Source organism: Abramis brama (genome assembly GCF_963993115.1).
Source record: "Abramis brama genome assembly, chromosome: 12".
NCBI lineage: Eukaryota > Metazoa > Chordata > Actinopteri > Cypriniformes > Leuciscidae > Abramis > Abramis brama.
In genome coordinates this window covers 1,206,579-1,218,861 of record NC_139974.1, presented here as the reverse complement: position 1 = coordinate 1,218,861, position 12,283 = coordinate 1,206,579, and the positions used below count along the sequence as shown (strand labels likewise).

At 41.3% G+C, this 12,283-nt stretch overlaps 1 protein-coding gene across 8 annotated transcripts in view; it reads right to left on the bottom strand.

The window, feature by feature from the left end:
• akap9 (A kinase (PRKA) anchor protein 9) overlaps positions 1-12,283 on the bottom strand; it is a 136,542-nt gene that overhangs the window by 84,106 nt on the left and 40,153 nt on the right. For 7 of the 8 annotated variants that reach the window (XM_084131587.1, XM_084131592.1, XM_084131589.1 and 4 more), the window contains 4 exons: positions 10,131-11,816; positions 8,674-8,760; positions 6,120-6,558; positions 5,007-5,211 (listed from right to left, as the gene is read on the bottom strand). In XM_084131587.1, the coding sequence (XP_083987713.1) occupies positions 5,007-5,211; positions 6,120-6,558; positions 8,674-8,760; positions 10,131-11,816 (2,417 nt within the window). The remainder of the gene's footprint in view (positions 1-5,006; positions 5,212-6,119; positions 6,559-8,673; positions 8,761-10,130; positions 11,817-12,283) is intronic. The other variant, XM_084131588.1, reaches the window with a different exon arrangement.

Below are 12,283 nucleotides of genomic sequence, written 5' to 3'. Positions count from 1 at the left end.
GGCGGCTATATTCTCCGAGAACGGACACTGCACTAGTGATATAAAACGCACACAGTCTGTTAAAGCAATACTTTTAAGGTAGTCTAATATTTTTCTGACTAACAAATTACTGACACAGTAAAGGGTAGATTTAAATAAAGAAAAACGAAATTTAAATAAAGAAAAACTAAATTTAAATAAAGAAAAAAACGAAATTTAAATACAGAAAAAATGAAATTTAAATAAAGAAAAATAAATTTAAATAAAGAAAAACGAAATTTAAATAAAGAAAAACTAAATTTAAATAAAGAAAAAAACGAAATTTAAATACAGAAAAAATGAAATTTAAATAAAGAAAAATAAATTTAAATAAAGAAAAACAAAATTTAAATAAAGAAAAACGAAATTTAAATAAAGAAAAAACGAAATTTAAATAAAGAAAAACGAAATTAAGTTAGCCTAAATTAAAAACGAGATTAATTTAGATTGATAATAACGGGTAAAAAGTCTAATACATTTTGTTTCTATTATTCTATTTTCCACAATGTCAAAGCAACAGCAGCAACACAAGCTCAGACATGCACTTCGGTCCACACAAACTCCGCTGTTCTGCTCTAGCCATGAACACTCCCGTTGCTGGAACACTCAGGCGTCGGCTCTATTTCTAGCATGCAGGCGTTTTCCGCGTGACTCGAGCCGCGCCTGAGACGCAAACTCAAAGCTGTTAACATGGGAGCCGAAATAAAAACAGACACCCAATGCAGCTGAGACTCACGCCAGCAGCCAGTGTGTCGCCGGCCTTATTCAAGCGCGAATGAGAACCGTTTCGCGGGGGATCCCAGGTGTCAATAAAAAAATAAAAAAACACGTTTTTTCGTTGTTGTTTTATAAATGCTCTATGACAATTGTTTAATAAATGTTCAATCAAAATGCAAAACATCGCGTCTTTTTTGTTTTTTGTCGACTAATCGTTGTGCAGGACAGGACTTTGGTCGACTAAGCATTTCTTTGGTTGACTACAGCCCTAATTTAAGAAAAATGTGTTATTTATATATACAAAATAATTACACACAGCACACACACATATATTATGTGAACACAAACTTTTATTTTGGATGCGATTAATCGTTGCCCAGCACTAAATGTATTTGTTTATCTGCATGTCATGTGATTATTAACCCTCATCATGCGCATGTGTTGTTAAATGATTGAAATATGAACTGAATCTGAGGGGAACGTGCTCGTTTAGGGAATCGCTGCCAGAAATAATCTTCAAACACACACACACATAAACACAGCTGACTGTGGTCGGCTTCAGCATATCAATACACTTCTTACTGTGACCTTTAACACCATAGGAGCATTACAATATGTCAAGAATAACAACAATAAATTATATAACAAACTAGAGAGAAAAGGATACATTATATTTTGCATTAAGAAATGAATGATGAGAATTTGGTGGGTGAAATATGAGGGTTTAAGAGTTAATAAGCTCATGATTGAGAAAATAATCATGAGCTCATTAACTCTTAAACGCCTGAAGTTAAGTCAATTAAACATATTTCACCCACCAAATTCTCATCATTCATTTTTTAATGCACAATATGTTTAATTGACTTTGTTTGGACACAATGATGTTTTAAAATGTCTTCTATCATGATCCAGCAAATAAAGTCACAGGTTTGAAACCGCATGAAATTCAGGCCCTGATGTCCTTCTTTGGAGAGAAATAAAACCCAAATATGAAAAGAGATTTAACACATGCACTCAAACACACGAGACTGTATTTCACGACAGGATAGTCTTTCTTACCTCTGACATCCTCAATAGAGTGTAGTTTACCACATACATTAATAAGATCTTCAAACGGGTATTTCTATAAAGAACATCCATTTTTCTCTATTTCCTCCAAGCTCTAACATAAATGATGGCAGGAACGGGAGACTTTAGAAGGAGACTGGACACGATATGACAGATATCAGACCTCAGGAAAGGCTTTATAAATATATTCCTGCTAAAATAGCTTTCAAAAACTGTCTTTCCTTTTCTGTATTTGTCTTCTTCTGGCTTAAGGTCGAGTGTGGAAACCGAGTGTGTGAACGTGATTGACACGACGTGAGGTCGTATTTATTTTTTAACGTGCAGAAATTTCGAAAAAATCAAGTAAATGGTTTTTAAAGTAAATCAGAAGCGATTGGGAAAATCATGCAAATTCATTGTTTGAAAAGAGCGGAAACTGAACAGATCATCCAGCTTATGGTTATTCAAAGCGACTAACAAATGAGGAACATCAGCCATCTATCACACACAGCACAGAGATATTCACATTACCACAATGCCAAGAGTTAAGAGTGAGCTAGAGGAGTTCACACGCTTGAGCAGAAGAAACACACACTTTCTGAGAGATATTTGATCATGGATATATTTCTGAAGCCCTTCCTGAGATCTGATCTGTCATACGGTGTCCATTCGGGGGCAGTGCTGCTCTTCCACCATCTACACTCTCCCGCTCCTGCCAGCGTCTCGAAGCAGAGGAGCTTCTCTGGTCTGAGCACATCTGAGCGACGAGAGGTTTGGCGTCTCCGACACGAGCGCTGAAGGGTTTAAACACATCCATCATTAATGAAGCGCTTCAGAAACGCGTGTGACTCTTCAATCATCCGTCAGCAGCAGAGAGACGAATGCTCACGTTTGTTTTACACACACCAGGGGGCTCATGTATAAAACTGTGCGTAGGATCCTTACTAAAAGTGTGCGTGCGCCTGAAAGCCAGAAATGGCGTACGCCAAAAGATATTCAGACTTATAAACCCGTGTGAACGCCAGAACCTGCGCAAGATCCCCTTTATAATCCCAGGCAGCGGAAGATTGTGAACATGCGTCTCCTCCCCGAAATATCCATATCTGGAGCTTACAACTCCTCGTTTTACTATGCATATCCTCATCTGCATATCATTTGCATATGCATATTCATCCACGTGATACCATGTTTAAAGACATTAGGAGAATATGAGATGGATGTGCTAGGAGCCGATCCTTGCCTTGTTCTTGAATAAATCAATCAAATAATGTGTAAAATACATTTCAGAGAAAGTTTTTCTCAATCTTTTCCACCGGCCAAATAGTATTTTTACTTGCTTTATATTTTTAATGGAAACAGATAGACCTTGTTTTCTCAGACAATCTGCTATGATCATGATGAGCAATTCTCTCTGTAGTTAAACATTAAAACACAGCAGGCCAGAGGAAAAGTGCATCGCATCCACTACAGATATTTATATTTATTAACTTCTCAGTAATGATTTTGTGTAGGCTAATTTAAGTGTTTAACTCCAGTAATGAGAATCGCTTATCTAATCTAAGTGTTTCTATCAGAAGTAATACATAGTTTAAATCATTCTTTTAGGTTAAATCATTTTCTTTCTGGTTAATGTTTAAAGAGCAGAGGCTCGCTGGAAGTGTTATGACCCAGGAGGCCTTCTGTTTCCAGCCTTCAGGGTGTAAATGTCAAACTGACAGCGAGGGAAAAGTTACTGGGCTTCGTTAAAAATGCTCAGCAGAGCGACTGAGAGAAACTCAGACTTTAATACAACTAATAAAGGAAGAGTCCATCGCAAACGATCTGTTCAACTCCTTAGATTATGAGTTTATATCTCAATAACTTTCACATCTTCACGGCTCTCTGATGTTGGTGACATGAAAAACAAATTATATCTTGATATTCTCTGGGTTTTTATCGATAACTATAATTATACGATATTTTGCTGAGTGTGTTATTGTACTGGCACTTTGGCAGGTTTATGACTGCCGTGAACAGCTGACTCATAAAGTTTTCATATTCTCCCTATTCTGCTCAGTTCACAGCAGTGACACAAATTATCTTTTCCAATAAGTTTACATTGATTTTTAACTTTTATGGGCATTTTTTACTTTATAAAGCCATTTTTTAACCTAATTAAAAGTTTACATCATCTTTTATATACAATTCTCACATTTAATCATTAAATGGGTGGTATAATGCCCTTTCACAAGATGTTAAATAAATCTCTGATGTCCACAGAGTGTGTGTGAAGTTTTACCCCACAGATATTTTTATATAGCATGATAAAATTGTCACTTTTTGAGGGTGAGCAAAAACACAGTTTTTGTGTCTGTCCCTTTAAATGCAAATGAGCTGCTGCTCCCGGCACAGGGGGCGGAGCTTCAAGAGCTCGTGTCCTTTTACCTCACACAGACACACACTCACAATTGGAAAACAGGCAATATTGTGTCTAAAATGTAAGTCACTTAATATTAACTTCTTTTTTATTGACATGTTGTATAAAATCAATTTCACATTTGTAATCGTGCTGATAATCAGAGAAAAAAAACGGCACTCTTCGTGTGATATTGTATATATATATATTGAGGGCATTATAAAAGCATTTTAATAGAGTAAATCACAGTGTATGTGTGCGCTCTCTAGATGTGTTTTTGTAAAGTGAGGGACAAACTCGATAATTTCAGATTGCACATCGTGAACAATTACAATATTATCGTAGATGATGTATACATAAAAGTAAACAAAATATCTCATCTTTTTATTCTGTTGTTCTGCTTTATATTTTTGTCATCAAGGACGCATTAAATCGATCAAAAGTGACAGTAAAGACATTTTAATGTTACAAAAGATTCTATTTCAAATAAAGGTTCTTTTAAACTTACTATTCATCGAAGCATCCTGAGAAATAACATAATCAGTTTCCACAAAAATACTAAACTATTATCAACACTGATAATAATCATTAATGTTTCTTGATCATCAAATCATCATATTAGAGTGATTTCTGAAGGATCATGTGACACTGAAGACTGGAGTAATGATGCTGAAAATTCAGCTTTGATCTCCTGACCGCTTTGTTGACAAAAGTGGCGGATGGTGGATTATGATTGGTCAGATCGCCTGTCAATCAAACTCCCTGCGGAGGGAGAATTGGGAGCTAATGTAAGTGTGTGTTGCTGTATTGCGTGATGAAGAGGGGTCACCTGAAGAGCTCGTCTGCGCCCGTGAGCTCCTGCAGTCTCTGCTGGAGGAGGAGGATCTCGGAGGTGAAGCGCTCCTGCGTCTCCTGCTTCTGCTGCTGGTAGAAGAGCTTCAGCCGCTCCATCTCGCGCCGGTGAGTCTCCTCCAGCTGAGCCCAGGACTCCTGAAACTCAGCCTTCAGCTGCGGGACCATCGGCTCGCTCGGCTCTGCGGGAGCGGAACAGATACTGTCATGCTTTTACCATCAGATATACAACTTTTTTTTTTCAAGGCTTGAATCTTGGAACCTAATTCTAGGTTTGCGTTCTGGAGCCGCCAGGCACTGTTTTGTGCGGATGAGCGGCCGAAGCACGTCAAGGGTTTTCTGTTAGGCCGAGTGTCCACCAAAGTAAATTAATAAATAATAAATAGTAAAAAAAAATTTTTTTAAAAACTTACTTAAAAAGAGTTTAAGTAACACACACATACAAATGTGTTGCTGGAATCCCTGATTTATAACATTACAACTATCACATCGGTTAGCAGCAATACTAATAATCTTTGCTGATACAGTATTAGTGTGTCTCGCTCTTTCAGATCGAAGGGTCTCTTAATCCATTGGTGCCCAAATGTTTCTGAATGGTTTCATGCATAGTCGTGTTAAAGGGATACTCCACTTTAAAATGAAAATTCTGTCATCATATACTCACCCTCAGGAAGATATTTAGAAGAATGTCAGTAACCAGACAGTTTTTGGGTCTCATTGACTTCCATAGTAGGAAAAAAATATACTATGGAAGTCAATGGGACCAGATAACTGCCTGGTTACTGACATTCTTCTAAATATCTTCCTTTGTGTTCAGCAGAAGAAAGAAATTCATACAGGTTTGAAACAACATGAGGGTGAGTATATGATGACAGAATTTTCATTTTAAAGTGGAGTATCCCTTTAATAGTGTCCTATGTGAACATGTTCTGCATTTATAATTTTTAAAATCCCTTATTTGGTTGTTTGCTTGCATTTCATTGAGACATAAAACTATATACTATATACTGGGGCAACTATAGCTGCTTAGGTTTAGGTTTAATAATAGATCTGAAACACCGGGGCTCGTTTCATGTGGCGTCCCACTGACCTGCGGACTGAGCGCTGAGGGCCTGTAGCTCCTGCTCGTGTGTGTCCATCAGCTCCCGCTCTCGACTGCGCAGCTCCTGCTCGTGTGTGTCCATCAGCTCCCGCTCTCGACTGCGCAGCTCCTGCTCGTGTGTGTCCATCAGCTCCCGCTCTCGACTGCGCAGCTCCTGCTCGTGTGTGTCCATCAGCTCCCGCTCTCGACTGCGCAGCTCCTGCTCGTGTGTGTCCATCAGCTCCCGCTCTCGACTGCGCAGCTCCTGCTCGTGTGTGTCCATCAGCTCCCGCTCTCGACTGCGCAGCTCCTGCTCGTGTGTGTCCATCAGCTCCCGCTCTCGACTGCGCAGCTCCTGCTCGTGTGTGTCCATGAGCAGCTCGAGCTGCGCGGCGTGGATCTGAGACAGACTGATGCGCTGAGCCTCCAACTGCAGACGACACTCATCCTACACACACACACACACAGTGTGAAGGACAGCGGACACACACCTGACCTCATGAGGTCTTAGTGATGGCAGGAACCCGTCTGGACTTAAAAGGTGAAATAAATGTGCACATATTCTGATGCTGAAATACATCAGAGACAAATACACACTGCCGTTCAAAAGTTTGCGATCCATAAGATTATTAATGTTTCTGAAAGAGTCTCTTCTGCTCACCAAGCCTGTGTTTATTAGATCAAAAATACAGCAAAAACAGTGAAATATTATTCTAATGTAAATCATCTGTTCTCTATGTGAATATATAGTAAAGTGTAATTTATTCCTGTGATCAAAGCTGTATTTTCAGCATCATTACTCCAGTCTTCAGTGTCACATGATCCTTCAGAAATCACTCTAATATGATGATTTGATGCTCAGGAAAGTTTCTCATCATTACTGAAAATCCCAAGCTTTTGATTGGCAGTGTAAGTGGATAAAACATGTAGTTTTCTGACTCAGCCAATGGCGTGAGTCTGTTTGACCGACCAATGACGAGAGGCCGGGCAGAGAAAAGGCAGCAGGAAAACCTGCTCGGAAACAATCAGTATTTCTGCAAAAGCCTGTTTGGTGCCACTAATCTCACATTCAGATCAGTGTGAGGCTTCCGCCTGGACATCTCGTGAGTCTTTATCTGAAACAATGATCTGAGAGAAGAGCTCAGATGAGCCAATCACACACACACACACACACATCTGTGGTTTAGCATATCATAAGACTGAGAGGCTCTTTTATACGAGACACAAAGCGTGTCGTACGGATTGATGTGATGACGTCGCCACAGGCACAAATGAAGCCTTTTAATGACCATCACAGGAATATGGAGATCGAGAAGCAATTAATGCCGGAGAAAAATCTGCTGCCGTTTATTCACAGGAAATACCGGCAAAGGTTTAATCGCAGGCTCCTGATAAATGTCACAGCTATTGCACTAATACCAAAGGGCAGATTCAGCTAATAGCACTGAGCTATCCGAGACACACACACACTCGAGTCACATTCACACACACAGTCTTTCCATTTCAAAATTTCACGTTCAATTCAAAGTGTTTCTTTGTAATTATTTCTGAGTGAGAATTATTTCAATTATTACAATTATTGTTAATTGCTGCAGTCTTTTTAAAACTAGATCATAATCATAATCACAATTATTCTGCTCAATATTGAAATCACGATTATTTAACACGATTATAGACGGGTGATACGATCAAACTCTTATTTTATGATACGAGTAATGTGAAATGTCGGTGAAATTTACATAATTATCAATACTTAATTACAAAACTAATATTAGGTTAATTAATAATTAAATCAAAAAAGAACAAATAAACTAAATTACAAATAAAATCAATGAAAAATACAACAGAACAAAAATACGAATGAAATAAACGGTGCTTTAGGTTTTCAGATCAGCACTAGCCTACAACAGAAACTGAAGTAATGAGATGTGAAACACCACCACCGCTGCTGCACACATTAAATACAGACTAATCGTATTAACACTATAGTTTATTCACTCAAGAGCAGTGAGTGACTTTATCTGTGTCTTCTGTTGTTTGATTAACAGTAATGACTGACGCAGGTTTATTAGGCTGCTGTCACTTTAAGAGCCAATATATATGTTTATTATATAAATGTTTGCAAGGTTACTTACCAAAACGGCATTTCATCATATTTGTGTGTAGGTTATTTGACATGTGAAGTCCATGTACTTCGCTTATGAGGAGGCCAGCTGGGGAACAGCGTCTCTATGCTTTTCATAAGAGTGTTTAATATCAAGCACGTCCCGCAGTTTAGCAGCAAGAGACCGCGTTACACAGCACTCAGTATTTGGCTGAGTTGGACCTCTCTGGGCCAGAACGCACATCTGAATGTTCGCTGTGATCGGACTTGTCAGACGTTTAATAGACATCGGGCCGAATCGCTGTCATCGGACGAAGATCATGTGGGTGTTTAAACTTTTAATCGCGCAGCTCTATCGCAAAGTAAATCATGAATCATTTCTTTCAGTGTCTCCTAAAGTGTTGAGCTGCATCTATAAGATGACGAACACGAGTTTGATTTAGACAGACAATTACTTACATGCTCAGCGCCGTCCATTTCCACAGGCAGAGTCACACGCGAGGCTCTGATAGCGTCTCCATCGACCTGAGCATCTCCCGTCTCATCCTGCAGAACACACACACACACACACACACACACACACGTCATGAGAGAGTTTAACTCATGAACACAACCATCCTGTAGGCAAGGACAGAGCATCAAATCTAGCAAAACATGACATTTATCGCAAAACAAACTCGTTCAGAAAGCTGCATGATTACGACATCACATGCATGAGCTCATTAGCATACGACAAAACATGCATGAGCTCATTAGCATATTGCACCCACATTTCCATATCAACCCCAGTGTTCATAAACTTCACCTGCACTGAAGAACAGTCATGTAAATGTCATCAATATGCAGATGTTAGTCGATCATAACAAAGCTCATTTGCTAAATCAGCCGATATAATTTAGGTTAAAGGATCAAAGAGAAACATGAAATATACTGTTTCCTATTTACTGTAATATACCGAGAAAATTATCCAAAAAACATTTGGTGCAAGAAAAGTCTGCCACGAAACTGCAAAGAACATGTCTGGGTCATATAAAAAAATATATATATATATATGCTGAGCCCATTTTAAGCAACTAATCATATTTTAGGACCATTACGATTTGTTGCCAAGTGACATTAATTAATTACCCCATTATCATTAATGCAATACAACACACACAAAAATCACTCGTGGCGATAATGTGAAGAAACTTGTTCAACTACATCCTGGATATGTAATATATGTACTTATTAATTTATAATTAATTTATATATATATATATATATATATTGATAAGTACCATTAATTAATGCTGAATTAAATAAAACCTGCAATAATTGCGGACTAATGAGAATTTGTTTAAGGTAAAATTAAATAAAGCTCATCCCGCCAGATTAGGATAATGAGAGTTGTGCAAATGTGCTTAAATGTCATTAAACTTACAAATAACCCAACACTTCAAAAAGCCCTTTAATGTGCCATGGAAATAAGCAAACACACATCTCCTTTCTCTTGCTCTTCAGGACATGTGACCTGCCTCTGCTTCACTGAGATTCACCCATAAATGGTCTTTAGAGACACAAAAGTGTAAATGACGGCCAGAGCTGCCGAGATCAAAGAGTGTTTCACACACAGGAGAATAAAGCTCATCTGTCTCTCTCTCTCTCTTCTATAACACAATCTCTCTCGCCCCTCGGTCCCCCTGCGCTCTGTCCGAATCGCGATAATCTCTCGCTCGCTCTGGCGTTGAGTGCCCTCGATGCGCATCAGTTCCTCCCACAGTTCTGCACTGATATATTATTCCCAGCCCGTCTGCCTCTAACAGCAGCTTCTCTAACGCAGAGCAATGCAGATAAACCCAACTGTTGCATCGCGAGTTGTGAAGCGAGCGCGAACGCTCTGTTTAATCATCATGAAACGGTAGCATGTTGCTTACCTGCTGCGTGCGGCTGAAGGAGACCGAGAGCTGCTCCTCGCGAGTGTGTGTGTGTGTGTGTGAAGCGAGCCGGCTCGCTGTAGTACTCGCAGGCGTCTCTCTCTCCCTCCCTGATCTGATGTGTGTGTGATGCGTCTCCAGCCCACCAGAAACACTGCAGTCCCGACCCAGCGCTTGATTCCTCCTCTCCAGCTCGACCTCCAGGCGTTTAGCATCCGTTTCCGCTAGCGAGAGGCGCTCGGCTAACCTCTCCTTCTCTCTCTCGACCGCCTCCAGCTTCTCCATCAGCTCCGTCGTGTGTTTCTCACTGCCGTCCACCTCCTCGCGTCTCGTCTGCATCCCGGCGAGCTTCTTCTCGAACTCCTCGGCGTCTCGGATCAGGCGCTCCTCCAGCTGTGTTTTAGCGTTAGCCATGCACACGTACTCGTCCTTCAGCTCCTGGAAGTTGACCTGGAAGTTCCTCTCGGCGAAGGAGAATGTGTTCCTCTGCGTGTCGATCTCGTCCTGAAGCTCTGCGAGTCGCGCGGACGCCTGCTCGTTCTCCGACGTTAGCTTGTTGATCTTCTCCAGGAGATCGTTGATTTCGCTCTCTCTCCGTCTCTCCGGTTCCTCGGGTTTCCCGCTTTCCTCGTTGTGTTTCAGCGCCTGAAGCAGCGCGACTCGCTCGCTCTCCGCTAACTTTAGCTTGTCCTCGTAGCCGTCGATAGCCTCGCGGTGTCGCACGCTCATCTCGTCCCGCAGGTTCTGCACGTTGAGCTGGCCCTCCCGCTGAAGGTCGTCTCGGAGTCGGGAAAGCTCTTCCTCGTGGCTAAACAAGAGTTGCGTTCGCAGTCGCTCCAGCTCAGATTCCTGCGACTCCGCCATGCGATCCAACACCGCGTCTTTTTCCCGCTCTAGCATGTCGAGTTTAATCTTATAATTAGTGATTTCGGATTCATGCTTGACCTCGAGCTCGACGTTAGCCTTCTGCGCGGCGTCAAGCGCGTCACGTAGGCGCTGCACCTCACTGACCTCTGACCTCACACTCCACAACTCGCTGTGTAAACGCTCAACTTGCTGCGCTAAACTGAGTTTTTCTCCACTCATCCGCGCTAACTCCTGCTCCGCTTTCTCTCGTAGCACTAGCGTCTCCTGCAGCTTCTGCTGGAGCTCGATGACCCTCACGTTCAGGACGTTGCTCTGAAGCACCTGACCTTTGAACTTCTCGATCTCTGATTGATGCTCCTGAACGATTTTCTCCACTTCGGCGCGGCTTTGCTCTCGGATTCGCTCCACTTCTGCCGCGTGTTGAATCCGAAGCTCGTGTTTCATCGTGGCGATCTGCTCCCCGTACATCTCGTCGAGCTCGGCTCGCAGCGAGTCGCTCTCTGATTGGCTGCCGTGATGATGGCAGCGCTGCTGGAGATCCTCCACGGTCTTCATGAGCTGCAGGATCTCTCCCGACGACATGCGCTCTTTCTGCCGGGACGCGGCCAGCTCTCGCTCGCAGGCGTCCAGCTCCTGGGCTTTCGCGGACAGACGTCGGTTCGCTTCCTCCGCTTGTTGTTTGCAGGACTGAAGCTGATCCTGGAGCTGCGTGATCGACTGCTGGTGCTCTGAGATCAGACGCTGCTGATGTTCGGTGTTCAGTACGTCCTTTTCTCGTACACTCTGCGCAGACGATTCTTCGGCTTGTGTGCGGAACTGCTGACAGAGAAACGGCATGTTTTTATTTCAAACAAGTTGTATTTAGTTTCCTTAGACACAAACCGAGACCACACTATTCAGTCAGGGTGTCTTTCACACAGCTCATTTGGGCTTGATCATTGGTTTATTCTTAAAGGGGTCTTCGGATGCACATTTTACACAAGTTAGTATGATTCTTAAGGGTCTTCATGTAAAGTTTGTAACATACTTTGGTTAAAACTCCTCAATGGTTGTGTAAAACACAGCAATACCTCCTCAAAACCAGCTCTGTCCACAGCGACCCGTTTCAGTGCATGTCTCTTTAGATGATAATGAGCAACTGCTCACAGAGCACAGAGTTTTGTTTCAGCCACAGAATAAAATAAAATAAAATAAAGGTAATTGCTGCAGAATTGTAATAATTTTAATAATTCTCGTTACAATAATAGTCATCGTTATAGTTATTTGTATAATTATCGTTACAATCA